General features: G+C 42.4%; 1 protein-coding gene across 1 annotated transcript; it reads right to left on the reverse strand.

The window, feature by feature from the left end:
• Positions 1-716: 716 nt before the first annotated feature.
• On the reverse strand, positions 717-19,064 carry LOC311143262 (adrenodoxin-like). The gene is made up of 4 exons (XM_084179079.1): positions 18,873-19,064; positions 12,022-12,146; positions 1,898-2,027; positions 717-832 (listed from the first exon to the last, which is right to left on the reverse strand). The coding sequence occupies exons 1-4, from the start codon at positions 19,046-19,048 to the stop codon at positions 718-720; spliced, it is 546 nt and encodes a 181-aa protein (XP_084035205.1). The 5' UTR covers positions 19,049-19,064; the 3' UTR covers position 717.
• Between the last annotated feature and the right edge of the window lie 4,989 nt (positions 19,065-24,053).

The following is a 24,053-nucleotide window of genomic DNA, read 5'->3' on the forward strand; positions in this document are numbered from 1 at the left end:
GGGAGGACGGAGAGGGGAAGCAGCGGCTCCAGACCAGACCAGGGGCGCAACAGGGAGGCGGAGAGTGAGAGGTCGTCACGCCCCGAGCCGGATCCGCCTCCGAGGCGGATTGCCCACCCGGCCCCTACCCTGTTATGTTTATGTTGTGCGGTCGGAGTCGGCACCTTTGGGGGGGGGTACTGTCACGCCCTGACTCAGGGGACGCTTATATGTTGAGTCAGGGTGTGTATATTCCTTGTTGTGTTTGGTCATTGTTTGTCGATCTAGTATGTATGGTTCTATGTTGGCCGGTGTGGTTCACAATCAGAGGCAGCTGTCGTTCGTTGTCTCTGATTGGGGCCCATACTTAGGCAGCCTATTGGCACTAGTGGGATCTTGTTCCGGTTAAGGTATGTTGTGTCGTCTACCTTGGACTTCACGTTTCATTTCGTTGGTTGTTTGGTCGTTGTGTTTAATAGAAAATAAACATGTACGCATATCACGCTGCGCCTTGGTCTGTCCCGTCATTCAACGAACGTGACAACTATTTGAAATTCAGCACTTCTTGACAGTAACGTACTGTTAAAACAAAGTTTATTTGGAATTTACGGTATCATTTACCAGTTACGCCTAAAATCATCCAGAGTGCATTGTGATTTACGGCAATTTACTGTAAATAATGAATAAAGTACAGTTAGTTTTATTGTGTAATATTGTAAAAACAACACAATTTTTTTTTTACAGTGTAGGTCCAGCATCATCAGACCGCCTCATGTCGTTCACCCCGTCTGGCACACGGACCGTTATGCCCTCCAGATCTCTGGATAGGCAGACCTGGCAACCCAGACGAGACCTGCAGGACACAGCAAGCACAGGGACAAGGTCATTATACACACTTTAGGAATCATGTTATCAAATCTATTCCCTTCCCACTAGCAGCTTGGTTTGTCTCTTTCGGGGCTGCTATCATGCACTTTGTGCCCCACCAAAAAATAAGAATGCTACAGACAGTTAAAGCCAACACTTTAAGCTGTAGAAAGAAGCCATGCTAGCATGATACGTGCACATACAGTATGTTCACATTCACGTGAAATTACCTTACATAACATGTTATGTTATCATTCTACATGTGTGAGTTACTGTTTAAACTGGATGGGAGCCATGTGGGAGAAGCATGTGTGTTAATGATCAGACTGGGATGAAACATTCCTCATTAGTAGAGAAGTGTCTGGTAATGATGTGTTCTAGAGAATAACGTTAGATTAGTAATGATGTGTTCTGGAGAATCATGTTAGATATGTGAAAGGTCGACAGGGGAATGCTCTGGTCTTGACCAGGTTAAATGTTACAGACAGACAAGAGTCTCAACTACAAGTTAGCTGAGAGCCTCAAGTTGCTGAGACAGAGCACCTGTGAGGGAGTAAAAACACACACATTTAATCCGAAAATGTGTTATAATCGTACTGATTTGATTTGTCACCTGAGGGTAATTAGTACCATTTTCATACGGAACTGATTATATTCTAATGTGAAGTGAATTGATCAGAAACAATCGTCCTCCATTAGTCAAACTATGATTTTATCTTTAATCTGCTCATCTCACCCGGCGACTGAACCTCTTGATCTCTTGGCTGGAAACCTACCTGAGGTAACGTGACTTATAAGAAGGTGTGAAGGTGTTAGCCAGCTGTCACTCACGTGCTGGTTAGGCCATGGGCCAGGCTCAACATGTTCATACTGTAGGTGTTTTGTGTGTGGGCGAGAGTATATAGTATGCATCAGCAAGTGTGTTACTCATTTGTCTGTGAGGCCTTAAGCCAGAATCATCTTCCTGTCAATGTGTGTTTGGGAATGCCTACCTACGTGTGTGTGTGTATGTATGCCTACGTGTGTGTATGTGTGTGCCTGTGAGACTCACGTGTCAGTGAGGCCAAAGGCCAGATCCAGCATGTCATTCTCCTCATCAGTGATGGGCCCCAGCTGGTCGTACACCTTCTGATCCAGGATCACATGACAGGTGGAACAGGCCAGGGTCCCCTCACACGCACCTTCGGGAACACACACACACACACACACAAACAATCAAACTGTTAAGACACAGCTTATGAAGGTACTATATCAATGTAGCTAATGAACTCAGACCTAGTGAAACGTGCTATATCAATGTAAAGCATTAAATTAATATCACGTCTGGTTCTGGTTGAATCCCTAGACGCTCTGGCGCTGTGCTATCTGGGGAATTGGGTGTAGGGGGTTAGTGGTGGGTGGGTGGGTCATTCTGGCAAACCCCTCAGCCTCCAAAATCGCTCCATTCTGAGTAACGGAATGCCTTATTATGTAATAATAATGCCTTATTATGTTGGATGTAATTCACTGTAGAGCATAATTCATCCCAGGGACACAGAGGTCAGTGCGAGTGAGGTAAGACCTCCCCAGTCAGTCCAGCTCCAATTAGTACTGGCCCTTCTGATGGTACTGCTGAGCACCTCTAGCATCTCTCCACATCTCTCTTTGTTGATACTTGTTGATGGTTACAAAGTCCCTGCAAAGCCATGAGCTAATCCTGGCTCTGCATCACCATCATATGGGCAGTATTCCTCAGAGACTATGGGATGAATGGATGAGAATATTATACTTTATTAGGATATCAATGTGATGATGTGAATGATACAGCCAGGTCACCCATGATACAAGTCAGTATTTGATGTCCATCCATGTCTGAGGACGTCGGGAGATGACGTGGAAACCAGCCACAAGGAGCAACAGTGAGCGCTGTTACCTTCAAGTAGGTTTTGGTTTTGCTAGGGTGTTGTGGATGGGCGTAAGCATCTGCCTCTGATTCCAAAGGATGCAAGTTCGAATCCAGTGATAAAAAATTGTTTTTGAGATTTTTGTTTTAAGCCTATCCCAAACCTTAACCCTTCCCTTAACCATTCAGAGTGAATGCCTAACCTTACGTTTTCTGAGTTAATGTCTAAACTTAAGCCTAACCTTAAACATTCAGAGTTAATGCCTAAACATTTGAGAAACATGGATGAACGTCTAATTCTGATGTGCGACTGTGAGAGCTAGTAGGAATGATATCCAAGGCCATTCTCCATTATGAACGGTATGTACAGAGTACACAGGGTTAGGTGTTGAAACCAGGCAGGACAAAAGTAGCCATACTACAGGGGTTTGAATGTGTCACCTTGGAGTTATAGTTCTGTAAGTTATGTAACGACTGTATAGCTTCACTCAATTGTGACTGCTGAAGATTAAACTGGACTAGATGTTTCTAAAGAATGTGCGTTGGGGAACTACAAAGGAAAAGGATGTAATAATACAGACTGTACATTACAGACCACTCTGTACTGGATTAGATCATGTACATTACAGATGTAGACTACATTACAATTTCAATATATTACAGTGCACTGTACATTGCTGGTTTAGGACATTCTGTTTCTAAATTCTTCCAGGTCAAAGGGTGAGGGATAAGGGATGATGTATATCAGGAACTATCGGTAGAGCAGAGCCCAAGACTTGACTGATTTTCGTTTAGTTCATTTCATTGAAACATTTGGGGGAACCACAATACATCATCGTATTACCTTCACTCTGCAGTTTCACTATGAGGAGAGAGAGAGAGAGAGAGAGAGAGAGAGAGAGAGAGAGAGAGAGAGAGAGAGAGAGAGAGAGAGAGAGAGAGAGAGAGAGAGAGAGAGAGAGAGAGAGAGAGAGAGAGAGAGAGAGAGAGAGAGAGAGAGAGAGAGAGAGAGAGAGAGAGAGAGAGAGAGAGAGAGAGAGAGAGAGAGAGAGAGAGAGAGAGAGAGGCACCAAGGAGTGTGGTTGGAGCTAAAAACATTGTTTTGTTCATTTGATGGGACATGGAAATCCAGAAGGCTCAGAGGATCCTGGCACTATAAAGTTCTGGAGCCACTGGATTAAGGTCTACTCTAAGGCATGTAGCAGTTTTCACTGTGAGGAGAAAGAAAGAGGCGAGAGGTTGTGAGAGAGCTTTACACCTGGCTGAGCCACGTGTTGGGTTCGTTCAAAACACAGTTCCAAGCCTTCGTCCAAATCGCAGGCAACCCACCCACAACATGGACCTGCCCAGAAACACTCCATTAAAATCAGTTCAGCCTATGGAATGCACATTCCATTCAGGACTTCCTTCTGCGAGAGGAGAGTTTTCGCTGAATATGGAGAATGTTATCGGAGCACTTGGTTTTTACCAGCCTTGGCCTCACATGGTCCAAGTAGGTTTGAGAACGAATGGAGTACCTCTCTCTCTCCTTCCCTCTCTCCTTTCCCCTTGCGCCTCTCACACTGTTCTGCAGCCACATTCCACCCGCTAACGAGCTCTTTCTGGAGTACCACCCAGGGCGTCTTTGGCTTAACTACTTTCTTCAGGCCCTCCATCAACGTTGTTGATAACGTTGCACGCAATTTGAGTGTGTTCTTTTTTTGTTGCCAGATCTGCCTGTCCAACTTTATGGTTGCATTTAGGTTATTGCTTGTGGCTGTATAGGCCACCGCGAGGCCCACATGGTTTGACACATGAGGTGTTAGTTTAGTAGAAATCCAGCAATACTTTGAGGGCCCCCGAGGGCCGAGTAGCCCTGCCATAGAGGTCCTATATAGCAATGATTCTCAACTGGTGGGTCGCAACCCAAATTTGGGTCGCCGGAAGTGTTGAATGGGTCGCGGGAGTTAAAAAAACACACAATAATATATATATATATATATATATTTTTTTTTTATATGAACAAATAACTTAAACCAGGTAGAACGTGTGTAGATGATAATGAATTTAAATGTTTTTTTTATAATTTAATCTCTGAATAAAATTCTTCAATCACAGTATTTTAAATATAGAGCTATGAGTAGGGCTATTTTGGTTGATTTCATGGTCTCAAACCAGTGAGTTTATTGACATTCTTTATCAAGAATATGGGCAAAATTGTATTATTGACAATGAAAGAGGTGGGAATGTTGTTCCCTTGTAACGTAATTGCTACATTTACTAGCATTAAAAATAGTTTAACAGAGCGTCTGCTAAATGACTAAAATGTAAATGTAATTGTATTTTGGCGATTGTTTTTCGTGATTCGAATATTGGGTCGCGACTGAGACAATCTGGTTCAACTTGGGTCCCAAGGCAAAACCAGTTGAGAACCACTGCAGTGCATTCGGAAAGTATTAAGACCCCTTGACTTTTCCACATTTTGTTACGTTACAGCCTTATACTAAAATGGATTAAATATTTTTTTTATAAAAAATAAGAAACTGAAATATCACATTTACATAAGTGTTCAGACCATATACTCTGTCCTTTTTTTATTTTTATTATTATTTGTTTATTTGTTTAATTTTTTGTGGGGGGTAGATCAGCTTAATATTGCAGATAGATCGTAACTTCCATCAATGTAATTGTCTGCATCACTTCCAATCCCCATGTTTATATATATATATATATCTATATATATATATACATAAATATATACATAGACATATACATACATATACAGTGAGGGAAAAAAGTATTTGATCCCCTGCTGATTTTGTACGTTTGCCCACTGACAAAGACATGATCAGTCTATAATTTTAATGGTAGGTTTATTTGAACAGTGAGAGACAGAATAACAACAAAAAAATCCAGAAAAAATTAAAATAAATAAATTGATTTGCATTTTAATGAGGGAAATAAGTATTTGACCCCCTTTCAATCAGAAAGATTTCTGGCTCCCAGGTGTCTTTTATACAGGTAACAAGCTGAGATTAGGAGCACACTCTTAAAGGGAGTGCTCATAATCTCAGCGTGTTACCTGTATAAAAGACACCTGTCCACAGAAGCAATCAATCAATCAGATTCCAAACTCTCCACCATGGCCAAGACCAAAGAGCTCTCCAAGGATGTCAAGGACAAGATTGTAGACCTACACAAGGCTGGAATGGGCTACAAGACCATCGCCAAGCAGCTTGGTGAGAAGGTGACAACAGTTGGTGCGATTATTCGCAAATGGAAGAAACACAAAAGAACTGTCAATCTCCCTCTGCCTGGGGCTCCATGCAAGATCTTACCTCGTGGAGTTGCAATGATCATGAGAACGGTGAGGAATCAGCCCAGAACTACACGGGAGAATCTTGTCAATGATCTCAAGGCAGCTGGGACCATAGTCACCAAGAAAACAAGTGGTAACACACTACGCCGTGAAGGACTGAAATCCTGCAGCGCCCGCAAGGTCCCCCTGCTCAAGAAAGCACATATACAGGACTGTCTGAAGTTTGCCAATGAACATCTGTATGATTCAGAGGAGAACTGGGTGTTGTGTTGTGGTCAGATGAGACCAAAATCGAGCTATTTGGCATCAACTCAACTCGCCATGTTTGAAGGAGGAGGAATGCTGCCTATGACCCCAAGAACACCATCCTCACCGTCAAACATGGAGGTGGAAACATTATGCTTTGGGGGTGTTTTTCTGCTAAGGGGACAGGACAACTTCACTGCATCAAAGGGACGATGGACGGGGCCATGTACCGTCAAATCTTGGGTGAGAACCTCCTTCCCTCAGCCAGGGCATTGAAAATGGGTCGTGGATGGGTATTCCAGCATGACAATGACCCAAAACACACGGCCAAGGCAACAAAGGAGTGGCTCAAGAAAAAGCACATTAAGGTCCTGGAGTGGCCTAGCCAGTCTCCAGACCTTAATCCCATAGAAAATCTGTGGAGGGAGCTGAAGGTTCGAGTTGCCAAACGTCAGCCTCGAAACCTTAATGACTTGGAGAAGATCTGCAAAGAGGAGTGGGACAAAATCCCTCCTGAGATGTGTGCAAACCTGGTGGCCAACTACAAGAAACGTCTGACCTCTGTGATTGCCAACAAAGGTTTTGCCACCAAGTACTAAGTCATGTTTTGCAGAGGGGTCAAATACTTATTTCCCTCATTAAAATGCAAATCAATTTATAACATTTTTGACATGCGTTCTTCTGGATTTTTTTGTTGTTATTCTGTCTCTCACTGTTCAAATAAACATACCATTAAAATTATAGACTGATCATGTCTTTGTCAGTGGGCAAATGTACAAAATCAGCAGGGGATCAAATACTTTTTTCCCTCACTGTACATACAGTGGGGAGAACAAGTATTTGATACACTGCCGATTTTGCAGGTTTTCCTACTTACAAAGCATGTAGAGGTCTGTAATTTTTATCATAGGTACACTTCAACTCCTGAGAGACGGAATCTAAAACAAAAATCCAGAAAATCACATTGTTTGATTTTTAAGTAATTAATTTGCATTTTATTGCGTGACATAAGTATTTGATCACCTACCAACTAGTAAGAATTCCGGCTCTCACAGACCTGTTAGTTTTTCTTTAAGAAGCCCTCCTGTTCTCCACTCATTACCTGTATTAACTGCACCTGTTTGAACTCGTTACCTGTATAAAAGACCCCTGTCCACACACTCAATCAAACAGACTCCAACCTCTCCACAATGGCCAAGACCAGAGAGCTGTGTAAGGACATCAGGGATAAAATTGTAGACCTGCACAAGGCTGGGATGGGCTACAGGCTAATAGGCAAGCAGCTTGGTGAGAAGGCAACAACTGTTGGCGCAATTATTAGAAAATGGAAGAAGTTCAAGATGACGGTCATTCACCCTCGGTCTGGGGTTCCATGCAAGATCTCACCTCGTGGGGCATCAATGATCATGAGGAAGGTGAGGGATCAGCCCAGAACTACACGGCAGGACCTGGTCAATGACCTGAAGAGAGCTGGGACCACAGTCTCAAAGAAAACCATTAGTAACACACTACGCCGTCATGGATTAAAATCCTGCAGCGCACGCAAGGTCCCCCTGCTCAAGCCAGCGCATGTCCAGGCCCGTCTGAAGTTTGCCAATGACCATCTGGATGATCCAGAGGAGGAATGGGAAAGGTCATGTGGTCTGATGAGACAAAAATAGAGCTTTTTGGTCTAAACTCCACTCGCCGTGTTTGGAGGAAGAAGAAGGATGAGTATAACCCCAAGAACATCATCCCAACAGTGAAGCATGGAGGTGGAAACATCATTCTTTGGGGATGCTTTTCTGCAAAGGGGACAGGACGACTGCACCGTATTGAGGGGAGAATGGATGGGGCCATGTATCGCGAGATCTTGGCCAACAACCTCCTTCCCTCAGTAAGAGCATTGAAGATGGGTCGTGGCTGGGTCTTCCAGCATGACAACGACCCGAAACACACAGCCAGGGCAACTAAGGAGTGGCTCCGTAAGAGGCATCTCAAGGTCCTGGAGTGGCCTAGCCAGTCTCCAGACCTGAACCCAATAGAACATCTTTGGAGGGAGCTGAAAGTCCGTATTGCCCAGCGACAGCCCCGAAACCTAAAGGATCTGGAGAAGGTCTGTATGGAGGAGTGGGCCAAAATCCCTGCTGCAGTGTGTGCAAACCTGGTCAAGACCTACAGGAAACGTATGATCTCTGTAATTGCAAACAAAGGTTTCTGTACCAAATATTAAGTTCTGCTTTTCTGATGTATCAAATACTTATGTCATGCAATAAAATGCAAATTAATTACTTAAAAATCATACAATGTGATTTTCAGGATTTTTGTTTTAGATTCCGTCTCTCACAGTTGAAGTGTACCTATGATAAAAATTACAGACCTCTACATCCTTTGTAAGTAGGAAAACCTGCAAAATCGGCAGTGTATCAAATACTTGTTCTCCCCACTGTATAAACCCCAGTCGTACTTTATCAAATGCCTATACTCAGCCCTTTGTTGAAGCACCCTTGGCAGCGATTACAGCCTTGAATCTTTTTGGGTATGACGCTAGAAACTTGAAATTCAAGTTAATAAATCTTTATTGTTCACAAATGATCACAAATGCACAGGACTGAGAAATACAAGGTGAGCTGCCAGTACAAACTGGTGTTGTTGGATGAAATGACTTCTAAGTACATATGTAATGTCAAGTCAGTTTTTTAAATCCTTTATTTAACTAGGCTAGTCAGTTAAGAACAAGTTCCTATTTACAATGACGGCCTACCCCGGCCTATCCCGGCGACGCTGGGCCAATTGTATGCCGCACTATGGGACTCCCAATCACGGCCGGATTGTGATACAGCCTAGAATCAAACCAGGGTCTATAGTGAATCCTCTAGCACTGAGATGCAGTGCCTTAGAACGCTGCGCCACTCAGAAGCTCTGGAGTTTTGACCTGTTAATAGTTAGATAATTAGACTGTAATTAAAGTCTGGGTAAGCTGTTCCTAGATCAGCTCTTGGGTGGCAACTGCTATCTCCATCAACCGTGAGAGAACACCTGAACCTGAACTGTGACTCACTAAAGCAGCATGGGGTCATTTTCCAGGAACAGGGAAGAGAGCTGTGGGGTTCGAAAAACATGATTTATCTGTACAAATATCAAACAAAGCCATGTCTTTGGCTACATTATTAGAGGTGTTCATCCCCAAGGCTGGAGACATACAGAACTGAACAGGGCAGCAAAAGTCTAACACTGAACTTTACTACTGGTTCCAATGCGGGACCTCAATGCAGCCAAGAGAAAGACCGCCCCTAGTAGGCCACATGTAGTATTGTGAAAAACAGAAAATAATCCCATACACAGTAGTAATAAATGGTCTTGATCGGAAGAGGCAGAGGCTGTATTATTGTAGAAGCTTGTTGATTTGCATATACATGGTAATGATCATGAAAGAAACAAAACACAGATGTAGAGTGAGTATGAATAATGAATATAGGATATTAATATATCTGTGTTGCCAGATTGTGTTGAAATTTGAATGGTTTTCACATCAAAGCTGGGTAAATATTATTCCTGTCTATAGACCCCAAATGAACAGGGGACAATACCAACAGACAGAGAGAGAGGATGTTTGGTCACACTTTATTTGGATAGTCTCATATAGATGATCTACAGATGGTCATACTATCAACAAAGTATTTGTAGATAAGCAAATGCTTGGTAAGGTTACGGTTAGGGTTGAGGTTAGGCTTAGAATATGGATTAGGGTAAGGGCTAAGGTTAGGGTTAGGGCTAGGGTAAGGGTTAAAGACATGCTCCAGAACTTTGGCGACTACTAAGTGGTTTCTAAACCTCCCACTTTGGGTTGGATGTGTCAATGTGTAGTTCATACATGCATAATCTATGAGCAGAGTTACTGTTTTACCTCAATTTGCCACGCAATCCCTAGTTTGAAAGAAAATGTTATTCTGGAAGCTGTGCTGCACCATTTTCCCTACATTTTCCCCCACCTGGGCTAGCCCCCTAGAAATTCGAATTTTAGCCAATGAGCTTCAGCCCCTCGCCATTTGAGTGACAGCTAGCAAGATGCACACACAGCAGAGAGAGAGAGAGAGCGTGATGACGTGGTGCACATATCTGCACATATTTGACGTAGTACGCAATTTTCAGGAACCACTTTTGGCTCATGAGCGCTACTTTCAGAACTACTGGCAAAAAAGTATACAAAAGTATCAGAGAATCTCTTTAAGGTTAGGGCTAGGGTTAGGGTTAGTGGATAGTTAGTTGAAATGTTGTTGACAGTTATTGAACATCTACTGAACATCTCCAATCCATCTCCAAACATCTAATTGAGACTATCAAAATAAAGTGTTACCAGATGTTTTCATTGATTACACTGGGAGAAGCATTGACTTGACTGCACAAACAACAACTCCTTACTACTGCTAGCTGCAAACACACCTCAATCATATCCAACACCTACACACACCTACACAGACACACACACACCTCCAAATAAAAGAGAGATGGCAGATAGCCTAAATTGCTAAGTCAACCTTGACATTGCAAAACGCACACAAAACGCAAACATGCCAGTTAAAAAGGGCTTGCAGAGTTGAATTGTTGCCAAGTCAAATAGAGGAAGAACATATGAAAACAAACACTAGAGTATAAATCTGGGCCAATGAAAAGCTGTGATGGAGCTGCCAGGAGGAGGAGGGCAAGAACAGGTCCACAATAAAATACATCTGAATAGTGTGAGTACACTGTTTTTATCAATCTATATAAAATAAAATTGATTGATGTAATTTACTTTTATTTTACCAAGTAAAGTTGACTGAGAACAACTTGATCTGGCAATGTGAGCTTCGCCTCAGGCGACTGATTTAGTGTAAATATGATTTTGAAAACATATTTGTCACTTATTTTTCTGTCTGGTTTTCCCCTTTCATGAGTATTGGTTACACAGCGCATCACTGTAAAACTGCCAATTCATCACACTGGCTGAAAAACTGAATGAGCAAATACTGCCATTGATTAATTAAGAATGTGAGAAATGTAGGTTTTTCCACATAAAAATTAATAATTTTGAAGATGTGTGTACATACCACAAGTACCTAACCTGAGAACTGTGTTAATAACGGCATGTGAATATCTGGACAATTAAGTGTCTCTTTTGTAAATGTTTACAACATAAAACGATTCACCAGATAACTCTAAAATGAAAAATTGAGGAGTCCTGACATCTGCAGAAGAAGACAGAACACCAGACAGGTTTTCTTTCTCTTTTTACCACTGAGTCCTTCCAGGGATCCAAATTGTATCATGTCAATGCCTAAATAGGACAGATGTGCAGGAGAAAAGAGCAGAAAATAGTGTCGGAGGAAGAGAAAGGGAAATATACTGTAGAGTGAGAAAGAAAGCCTTGCAAACATCAAAGGTGACGTTGCTGACGCATATTGAGTTCACCCCCTCTCTTTCACCCTGTCTCTCTCTCTGCTTCTTCTCTGCCTCCCTCCCTCAGTTCTATCACACTCTGGATAGACTGTTTGATCCTGGGGCTCATCCATATAAAGCCATGGAAATATTTAGTGGAAACCAAACCAAACGTCTGGGAAATGTGTCTTGGATCTTATCAAATAAACACAGCATCAGAAATATGGACCCATGTTGGCAATTGCCAGGATGCCAACAGTGCATGCACCATATACAGTAAAGCATTTAACCATTTAAACAGGACTGTACCCATAAGCCTGCAGACCACTTCACCATGGCATACCACACTTACCAAAGCCATTGATATCTAGGTTTTGGTTGACGACCAGGTCTAGAAGACTGTCGCCCTTGGCACCCAAAGTGGTGATCTTCTGCCCATCACGGTTGATGAAATAGACTGTCACCTTCTCCTCTGACCTAGAGTAGGGGAGAGAGAGTAAATGGAGACAGAATGAGAGCATGAGAGAGAGAGACAGAGACAGAGACAGAGACAGAGACAGAGACAGAGATAGAGACAGAGACAGAGAGAGAGAGAGAGGATCATCCACGTGTTTTCAGGTGTATACTCTAAATTACTCTTCAGGTGAGCCAAGAATAACATCATATAAAACCTTCACAGGATCAAAACATATTGGACTTCCTTTGAACCCAACTAGCGGTACAAGTACATTTAGTTACCTTTGAAGCGTCAAAGGGTAACAAAGTGTAGGCCGTCATTGTAAATAAGACTTTGTTCTTAACTGACTTGCCTAGTTAAATAAAGGTAAAATAAAAAATAAAAGGTAATGCTACCCACACACACCTCATTCACTTATTTTTCAGTTACTCCTTTTCTTAGAAAAACTAAAACAAAGTTTCACTGCTATGTAGGCTTTTAGTGGATGGTGGACAAACCATAGTGCCGCTTTAGTGCTGTCTGGTCACAGTACCAAGTATCCCCTCGTCTTACAATACTACCATAGGATTATAGGATCCTCTTGCTCACTTTACTACATCTTCTGAGGAAAAGCAACACTGTCTGTTGAGTATCCAACACTGTAGTGGGTTGGTTGCCAGAGCACAGCACCCAAACACCATCCACATAACAGACTTTTACAGACTGTTTCTGTGTGCTGTAATGTACTGTGTGGGCCAGAGGCTCTGGTTTATAGAGTTAGACAATAAGAACAACACACTTTCTCTGTTTCTAGTCTCACATGCTGAATCACTGTCATGGGGGTTTAACAGAGGTCAGACCGAGAGCTTAATAACTGTCATATCAGTCAGTGCTCCTCCCCCATACGCAAACAAACATAGTCTTCATTGTAACCAGACAACATGGTTTAGTCAAGGTCAAAGTGTTCATGCTGCTGTCATTAACAATTTAGTTATTAATTTATATGCCATAGGCTACTTCAAGAAATGTGAAATATTAATTAAATACATCAAATGCAATCAGGGGTGGACTGGCTTTCGGGTAAATGCCAGATGGGCTTATCCATTATTTGCCCAGGGAGCCTGTCTAACTTTTTTTTTGTGTAAAATGATAATTATCTTGCTACGACTGGGGGTCTCAAGGGGAAAAAAATGGGCCAGTGTGAGGGCATCAAGGAAAAAAATGGTCTGGTGTGTTATAAATGCCTGGGACGATTTCTGGTCTCAGTCCACCCCTGAATTAAATACTAAACCAAAAGAGTCAACAGCACATACAATGGAAGGGAGACTCTCCTCAGCACAGTTTATGGTAATCTGTTACCGCCATCTTGTGTCTACATGTGAGAAGACAGTTTTGGCATGGCGTTGCCATCCCTTTTCCCTGATGTGTGCACCTGCTCACTCTCTCTAATGAATTTAAAAAAGCTAATCAAATCTAATTGTATTGGTGGCATACACATATTTTGCAGATGTTATCGCAGGTGCAGTGAAATGCTGATGTTTCTAGCTCCAACAGTGCAGTAATAACAATACAAAACAATACACACAAATCCCCCAAAATAGAAAGAAACACATTAAGAAATGTCAGAACGAGCAATGTCAGAGTCCGGAATATATATATACAGTACCAGTCAAAGGTTATTTGCAGCAATTCGACCATTAAGGACTGATTCACGCAGTCTCCTCTGAATAGTTGATGTTGACATGTGTCTGTTACTTGAACTCTGTGGAGCATTTATTTGGGCTGTAATCTGAGGTGCAGTTAACTCTAATGAATTTATCCTCTGCAGCAGCTGTAACTCTGGGTCTTCCTTTCCTGTGGCGGTCCTCATGAGAGCCAGTTTCATCATAGCGGTTGATGGTTTTTGCGACTGCACTTGAAGAAACTTTACAAGTTATTTAAATGTTCCGTATTGACTGACCTTCATGTCTTAAAGTAATGATGGACTGTCGTTCCTCTTTGCTTATTTGAGCTGTTCTTGCCATAATATGGACTTGGTCTTTTACCAAATAGGGCTATCTTCTGTATCCACCCCTACCTTGTCACAACACAACTGATTGGCTCAAACGCATTAAGAAGGAAAGAAATTCCACAAATTAACATTTAACAAGGCACACCTGTTAATTGAAATGCATTCCAGGTGACTACCTCATGAAGCTGGTTGAGAGAATGCCAAGAGTGTGCAAAGCTGTCATCAAGGCAAAGGGTGGCTACTTTGAAGAATCTCTAATCCCCGAGCCGACTAGGTGAAAAATCTGTCGATGTGCCCTTAAGCAAGGCACTTAACCCTAATTGCTCCTGTAAGTCGCTCTGGATAAGAGCGTCTGCTAAATGACTAAAAATGTAAAATGTAAAATGTAAAATATATTTTGATTTGTTGAACACTTTTTGGTAAACTATTTCATAGTTTTGATGTCTTCACTATTATTCGACAATGTAGAAAATAGTAAAAATAAAGAAAAACCCTGGAATGAGTAGGTATGTCCAAACCTTTGACTGGTACTGTATATATGTGTGTGTGTGTGTGTGTATATACACTGAGTGTACAAAACATTAGGAAAACCTGCTCTTTCCATGACATAGACTGACCAGGTGAATCCAGGTGAAAGCTTTGATCCCTTATTGATGTCACCTGTTAAATCCACTTCAATCAGTGTAGATGAAGGGGAGGAGACAGGTTAAAGAAGGATTTTTAAGCCTTGAGACAATTGAAACATGGATTGTGTATGTGTGCCATTCAGAGGGTGAATGGGCAAGACAAAAGATTGAAGTGCCTTTGAACGGGGTATGGTAGTAGGTGCCAGGTGCACTAGTTTGTATCAATAACTGCACTGCTGCAGAGTTTTTCACGCTCAACAGTTTCCCGTGTGTATCAAGAATGGTCCACTACCTAAAGGACATCCAGCCAAGTGCAGGCCAGTGGTCGAAAACAGGTAATTGATCAGAGAGGACAATGGAAGCTGACACGAATTGTGCAGCGCAACAGATGGGCTACAGTTAGTCAACTGACAGTCCAGTACAACATTGGTGCCCAAATACCCATAAAATAATGCACTACTCGTCGTACCTTGACACGAATGGTGTATGGCAGCCATCGACCTTACAGAGTTCCACTTCTTTCAGTAAAAAACAAGAAACTGCGGTGGCAGTGGGTTAAGGAATGAAAACACTGGACACTGGAGCATTGGACAAACATTGCCTGGTCTGATGAATACCGGTTCCTGCTGCTTCACGCTGATGGGAGGTCTAAGGTTTGGAGAAAACCACATGAGTACATGCATCCATCATGCCGTGTGTCAACATTGCAGGCTGGTGGTGGTGAAGGTGTGGGGTATGTTTTCATGGCACACATTGGGCCCCTTGATAAAAGTGGAGCAACATTTGAATGCCACAGGATATCTGAACATCATTGCCAATCAGGTGCATCCCTTCATGGCAGCAGTGTATCCACCTGCAAATTGTTTTTTTCAGCAGGATAATGCCCCATGCCACAAGGCTAGGATTGTCCAGGAATGGTTCCACAAACATGACAGTGAATTCAGCTAACTGCAGTGGCCTGCCCAGTCACATTTTACATTTACATTTTAGTCATTTAGCAGACGCTCTTATCCAGAGCGACTTACAGTTAGTGAGTGTATACATTTTTTTTTTCTCACCAGATCTCAATCCAAATTGAGCATCTGTGGGATGAGATGGAACGAGCTATTCAGAGTAGAGATCCACTACCAGCCAACTTGGCACAACCGTGGGAAGCATTGGAGTGAACATGGGCCAGCATCCCTGTGGAACGCCTTCGCCACCTTGTAGAGTCTAATTGAGGCTGTTCTGAGGGCAAAATGGGGGTGCAACTCAATATTAGGAAGGTGTTCATAATGTTTGTACACTCAGTGTATAATGGTGTGTATAGACAGTATGGACAGTATATGAATAGAAGAGGTGTAGGATGAGCCTTGACTAGATTAAAGTACATACATATGGTCGGTAAAACATTATGTAAACATAATTAAAGTGACCAGTGTTCAATGACTATGTACATAGGGCAGCAATCTCTAAGATGCAGTGGAGAGTAGAGAGTGGTAGCCGGCTAGTGACAGTGACTAAGTTCAGGGCAGGGTACTGGGCTGAGGCCGGCTAGTGGTGACTATTTAACAGTCTGATGGTCTGGAGATAGAAGCTGTTTTTCAGTCTCTCTGTCCCTGCTTTGATGCACCTGTACCCGCCTTCTAATTGGTAGCGGGGTGAACAGGCTGTGGCTCGGGTGGCTGAGGTCCTTGATGATCTTCTTGGCCTTCCTGTGACACTGGGTGCTGTAGATGTCCTGGAGGGCAGGCAGTGTGCCCCCGGTGATGCGTTGGGCTGACCGCACCACCCTCTGGAGAGCCCTGCGGTTGTGGATGGTGCAATTGCCGTATCAGGCGGTGATACAGCCCGACAGGATGCTCTCAATCTGTAGAAGTTTGTGAGGGCCTTAGGTGCCAATATAAATGTCTTCAACCTCCTGAGGTTGAAGAGGCGCTGTTGCGCCTTCTTCACCACACTGTTGTGTGGATGGACCATTTCAGGTTGTCAGTAATGTGCACTTAGAGGAACTTGAAGCTTTTCACCCTCTCTACTGTGGCCCCGTCGATGTGGATGGGGGCGTGCTCTCTCTGCTGTCTCCTGAAGTCCACAATCAGCTCCTTCGTTTTGAAGGAGTGGTTATTTTCCTGGCACCCCTCCACCAGGGATCTCACCTCCTCCCTGTAGGCTGTCACATCGTTGTTGGTAATCAGGCCTCCCACTGTTGTGTCATCAGTAAACTTGATGATTGAGTTGGAGACAAGTAAATAATGTAAGAAATAAAACAAAAAACAAACAAAATACTGAAAGTTGGCTAGGAGCTAGAAACAGGGCGACAATGTCTGTCGGCGCCATCTTGTCTGGCACTTTCAATGTAAAATAAATCTCAGTGCACTTTGGTTCGTTCCTCATGACTTTCTCAGGACTGCTGCTTCTTTCTAGGAACTGGCTAGGCTGGATTGACTGAGGCCCTTTGCCCTATAGGCGAGATAAGGGCTTCTGAACCCAGTAATCACCACCCTTCCAGATGTAGAGTCCTTTGTGGCTGTGTTCAAGGCCATCTCATTACAGATAACATTGATCTGAGGACATTTGAGCTGTTGTTCAGAAACAACTATGGCGATTGCTGTTTTAAACTAACTGTCCAGTGATGTAGTCCCATGTAGCTCAGTTGGTAGAGCATGGCGCTTGCAAGGCCAGGGTTGTGGGTTCGATTCCCACGGGGGGCCAGTATGGGAAAAAAAATGTATGCACTCACTAACTGTATGTTGCTCTGGATAACAGCGTCTGCTAAATGACTAAAATATAACTTATAAAAGTTCATATTATGTTAACTCATCCCCAAATAATGTTGTTGACTCGTATTTGTGTCCAAAGCATAAATTGGAGAAAAAACAGACCGTTTCATAAAATGCGAGCTATTTGAAGTATAAGAAGCTGCGTCCCGGACTGGTCTCTGAGTAGTGGCATGTCGAAAGAAGTCGGTGTGTGAAAGCAATCGTGACAAGACATGAAGATCTGCAACCAGGGTAACCTAATTCGACAAGTTTAATAATGACATTACGCACAGTAACCTACACAATTGCAATGAAATGTGATCAATTTAAAATGTTCACAACATAAATGTTTTTCCACACCCTGAGTGATTTCACAACACCATCATTTTGAGTTTCCCAAACATCCTCAAGTTCATTTCGATGCGCCTTCCTACATAGTCATGTTTCCATGAATCTCTGCACTCGCTGGCAAGAACTGACAGAAACTCTGACCAATTACATGTGCGCTTTCGATACACCTACATTCTATCGAAACCCCCATTTCTTTCGACGCACCTAGCCTCTGGCTGCCATATCGGGCTGCAGCTACCCCCTTCTCTGCTATTTCCTCATAGAACATGATGTCATGTTGGCTCATTGGCTGAGCTGGCCAATCAGCGGTCTACTTGCATGAACGATATTAATGACCAGTATAAGCCTACACCATTCTGTTTGTTGGGTATGCCCACACCATTGCAACACAGCAAAAGCGGCTTTTTAATATAGGCCTACTTAATTGCAATTTTTTTTGTAAGGAAAGCTATTTCATTCATATTCAAATCAAATCAAATCAAATTGTATTGGCCACATGCGCCGAATACAACAGGTGCAGACATTACAGTGAAATGCTTACTTACAGCCCTTAACCAACAGTGCATTTATTTTTAATAAAAAAGTAAAATAAAACAACAACAAAAAAGTGTTTAATAAAAGAGCAGAAGTAAAATAAAATAACAGTAGGGAGGCTATATATACAGGGGGTACCGGTGCAGAGTCAATGTGCGGGGGCACCGGCTATTTGAGGTAGTTGAAGTAATATGTACTTAACGGTGATGCGTTAGGCTGACCACACCACTCTCTGGAGAGCCCTGCGGTGGCAGACGGTGCAATTGCCGTACCAGGCGGTGATACAGCCCGACAGGATTCTCTCAATGGTGCATCTGTAGAGGTTCGTGATGGCCTTAGGGGCCAAGACGAATTTCTCAGGTACACTGACTCAGTTGCATTGTTTAGCGCACTTTAAGTCGACATGCGACAATAGTTGTTACATTTGTCTTTCGAGGGAAATAAGTGGAGGTTCATGGCTAGTGTTGAACAGTAAGTATTAACGTTATAGACATAAATGTTTCCTACCTTGGTGGCTGTACACAGGTGCTCAGTAGCACCGTATTACCGTCAGAGGCCTGGGGCAGATATGGTGATATTAAAATCCTAGATGCTGCGTGAAACGGAACATCACATTTCGTTCTACATCGTAACAAACCGTGCGAACGTGTAAAAAACTGTCTTAATGCAGACGCAACCAACATGTTGCCACGACGTCGATGTAAAATTGCCTAAAGTATAGCCTATCAATAATAAGAAGGAGCTCAGGAGTGTAGAAATGTATCCAGGCTAGACTGAAGTGCAAAACCTTTACCTCACTTGCTGTCCTAAGTGGATTACTCCTGGCTCCCTCGGAATTGCTCATTGGGCAGGAGGGGACAAATTACACAGAACAATGTAACCGAAACCAGGAATTGTGTGTGTGTGTGTGTGTGTGTGTGTGTGTGCGGGCGTGTGCTTGTGCTTGTGCGTGTGCGTGTGGAGCAGGCACTGTGCGACGTAGGTTAGTAATTAATTTAAAACCCTAGAGTCCAAGGTGTATTTCTAATACCAAATATTGCCTCCCACAAGTAGACAAAATGATAGGTTTACTAAGTAGATTAATTATAATTTTGCATTCCATTTCTTTACCTGGTTATTTCTGTAAAATAAAGTCGAACCCAAATGTTATTTCAGGCATTGTTTAGGCTTGGCCTAGTATCAATGTATAGGCTACAGCAGCTGCCGGCAACAGTCGAGTGATTTAAAAAAAAATCTAGTTGCATACTCCTGGCCTATAGATATGTGTGAAATGTGGTGCATTGTTACATAAACAGATTGCAATCCAATAAACAGCACCAGACTACTACCCTCTGTCACCCCCTGAGAATGCTACTTATGGAACACAATGATCTGTCTGTGTGGAGCAGTTTGGCTCTTGCCCCTCATCTCTTTAATATGTTTCCAGGTCTCCACTTCAATAATAGGCTTATAGATCGTGATTTGTTCCCCCACACTGGTCTCAGCCCCAAGGTCTCATAATACTTTTAACCAGCCACTGACCATATAATCAACTTACTGTAGCATATCAATAAATCCCATCACAAAGCACTCAGTTGACTTAACCATAGACTTGTTAAACTCACTCATGCAGCCTTGATTTTGGTTAAATTAACAATTAACCCTCAGGTCAATTTATAGGCTACATTAAGACTGGGCATTAGCATTAGACTTTCAATAGAAGTTGCCCGTAAGCACAGATCTAGGATCAGCCTACCCTCCTCTAATACCAACCTTAACTAGTGGAAACTGTTAAATTGACCAGAGATCAGTGTCTAGGGACAGCTTTATACCTACTGAGGTAAATCAGAAGAGTGAGTGAGTGGAGGTGGGGAGGAATAGGGGAGGAGACAATGGTTGAATTAGAAGACTGGGTGGAAGTAAGGATGGGGGAGGAGAGGAGGGGTTAATCAAAGGTCAGGGACAGATTAGAGAGAGAGCATAATCCCCTAAACCATGCCCAATGTCCCAATACCATAAAAAGACTAGAGACTTTAACAGGAACTGCAGCTGAGATGTCTAAAAATGACAGATACACCTTGATGTATTTTCATTATACTTAGACAAGATACAATATTATAGATGTCTTATACATGCAACAATGCATAGCATCCATCATCATATATGTATATTGGATAGATATTATAGATGTAGGCTACTGTATTGGTCTTTATCAATAAAACGTCACAATAAAGTGCAGAGCGTTCAATTTGCCTGCTGGGGGGCAAGGATACCCACAGCTCTGCTAAACCATTGACAACTGCATGACGTTTTCACCTGCTGGGGGGCAAGGATACCCCCAGCTCTGCTAAAATCATTTGACAACTGCATTACGTTTTCAAGGGATTGTTAACACACTGACCTACATTCCAATAATGATCCGATTTGGTCACTTGTAATTTGCTGTTTGGACAGTCAGTATTCCAAAACAGATTTGAAAACCAAACTGATTTGAGCATTAAGGCCTGCAGTGTGAAAAAGGCTAAGAACATTCCGTGGATTGTTGTGGCATCCACAAGATTAGAATGGAATCAGATTTTCCCAGACATAATTCATTATCTCACTGTCAGGGCCGGCTCTAGCCTTTTGGGGGCCCTAAGCAAGATTTGGTTGGGGGGCCCAGCCATCAAGCAGGCAAAAAAATGTAGTGGCCCCCATCTTGACAGCGGAGAGAACATTTTAATTTTAAGGTACATTTCCTGCAATTCTACACATTTTGCCATGACTTATGCCATGTTAATGATATCTGAGTGAGAGTGACTAACAAAATCAATGGGGCCCCCCTGGAGGTCAGTGTCCCTGGGCATGTGGCCTGCATGCCCGGTCGATATTCGGCCATGATTACTACAAGTTTAGATAACTGGATAGACTAATTTACCAATCTAAGACTTGTTAGCTGACATGGCTAATTGAGTGACTGTCAGTGACTGACGAAACGAGATGGGCGGCAGGCCACTGGTTTGAATCCCTGAGCCGACTAGGTGAAAAAGCTGTCGATGTGCCCTTGAGCAAGGCACTTAACCTTAATTGCTCCTGTAAGTTGCTCTGGATAAGAGTGTCTGCTAAATGACTAAAATGTTAAATGAGAAACTGCTGATGCGCAACCAAATTTCGAACTTGCACCTTATGTATTCTACTATTCTAACTCTCAACAGTAAGTTGAGACCCCGCTTAAAGCGATTGCTTATATCGCTTATACCTGGGGCCGGCCCTGCTCACTGTTTACACAAGAGTCAATGAAAAGAGTCTGGCTCATGGCCATGGGGATAGATTCGTTTATCTAACCTCAATCAGTTTTACAATAAAACAACTGAAGAAGAGCAAACTAGGCGAAAAAGCAGGAGAGATCATGAGGCAGTGAGAGAGAGACACTGTATATATAAATAATATGACATTTGAAATGTCTTTATTCTTTTGGAACTTCTGAGTGTAATGTTTACTGTTAATATTTATTGTTTATTTCACTTTTGTTTACTATCTACTTCACTTGCTTTGGCAATGTTAACATACGTTTCCCATGCCAATAAAGCCCTTAAATTGAAATTGAATTGAGAGAGAGAGAGAGAGAGAGAGAGAGATAGAGAGAGAGAGAGCGAGAGAGAGAGAGAGAGAGAGAGAGAGAGAGAGAGCTGAGAAAGCCAGAGAGAACATTTATTTTCATCTCTTTGTCTGAAAAATTACCAACCACAGTAGACAGCTCTTTTCTGCAGTGCCTAAATGCAGTGCCTGATTACATTGCCATGAATGCCCACTAGATGGCGATATTGGATTTACAGTCAGTATTGGGAGTTCCAGTGACGTCAAGGTAGACTAGTGCCAAGCGATAAACTGAGCTAGTCTGGCTGCGTTTACACAGGCAGCCCAAGTCTGATATTTTTATACTAATTGGTCTTTTGAACAATCACATCAGATCTTTTCACATCAGATCTTTTCCAGAGCTGATCTGATTGGTCAAAAGACCAATGAGTGAAAAAAAGAATTGGGCTGCCTGTGTTAATGCAGACTAAATTAATCAGAGACATACCACAGCCTTATAGAGTCAAACCAAATCAAAGTTTATTGGTCGCGTACACAGTTTAGCAGATGTTATAGCAGGTGCAGCGAAATGCTATATTACTAGCTCCTAAAAATGCATTATTTTCACTATTTGCAATGTAAAAATACTAATTAAAGCAATCAGAGTTAATTCAAATTGACTTCTCTGTATTTCTCGTGGCTGCCCAACTCAAAAACGCAGTGCGATATTCTAGGAATTGATTCGTGTTAAGGCTGGTCCGGGTTTATGGTTTGCGCAACATTTTAGCCTATATAGGCTAAAGCGTGGCCATTGCTGTGGTGAGAGAAAAGCGTGCCAGTATCTCTCACATTACTAAAACGAGATTCACTTCCTATGATCTCTCTCTGCTCTGATAGACATGAACCTGCAACTCTCATCTCTCCAACGTTGCACTTAATCATTTATTTCCTTATAGAATCATAGCTGCGGGAAGGGTGATGGAGATGGTGCAGCACCCCTGACACATGTAAATACATTTGGCAAAATTATTGAATTACTGCTGTCTGTTCAGAAAAAAAGTATATAATTCCGAATACTACACCAGGAGTAGGCCCATAATTTAGCCACAGAGGCTCAATAGCTTTAAAAATATATATATATTGCCTAGCTGTGGATTGTGTGTAGCCCAATCACAAGCCATGCCTACAGTCGGGAACGCGCAAATCTGTCAGTGAACAGCATACAGCCAAAACAGGCCTTTTGCAACATTTAAAATACAATCGCGGGAAAACACAGGTTGGAAAGCGAATGGATCCTACTGAAAAGAGAAGACTAATCTGTCTGTACTTTACCAAGTTATCAACTTCCAAATAGGCCTATTGAGCGAACAGCATTGTTTTACAAAGGTAAACAAGAGAGAGATAAGCTTTTGACAGGAGTGCATCGGCCATCCCCGGTGAGTGAGCTGCACATCATTGGGTGAGTCAGTGAAACTGGAAAGCTTTTTTAGGACTATAATTTCCTCCTCATATTGTACAATATGTGTTTTCACACACCTAGGCTAGGCTATTGATAGATTGAATATGGATTGATTGGATTTATTGATCTCAGATTATTAGTTTGTCAGTGTCAAAGGAGCCTCTCATTTCGATCATGTGAGGTATTAAAACATATTCTGCTAAAGTCTCCAGTCATCTAAAATGATGAAGAATTGCATGAAATGCGTTTATAAAAGCCACATTTCTCACAGACCCTAGGCTACAAAAAAAATATCCCCATGTGTGCAACTTCTGCAAGCCCCTCTACTCTACTGCTCTATGCCAGTAGCAAAAGTGATGATAATGCATGCAATGCTTTATTATAAAGGTGATTTGTTTTAATGCGTACCAGTACCTCAGAGGCCCCCAGGTCACCCCCCTCTAGGGCTCCATTTTTGTTCTGGCACCTCCCAATTTACAAATTTGTCAAACAGTGCACAAATAATAATAAAATAAGAAATCTATAAAACCAAATTAAGAAATGTCACCTCATAAGGCTGTGGTAATGGAGTGTAAAGTAACCACATCATCAGGTAGGTTAGGACTCATCAACACAGAATGGGGGCAGTATTGTGAGGGGCAGTCAGAGATCAGTGACTGACTGAGTAACAATGACAAGGTGTAGCCTACCTGTGA

Source organism: Coregonus lavaretus, assembly GCF_964263955.1.
Source record: "Coregonus lavaretus genome assembly, chromosome: 16".
In the NCBI taxonomy this organism is placed as follows: domain Eukaryota; kingdom Metazoa; phylum Chordata; class Actinopteri; order Salmoniformes; family Salmonidae; genus Coregonus; species Coregonus lavaretus.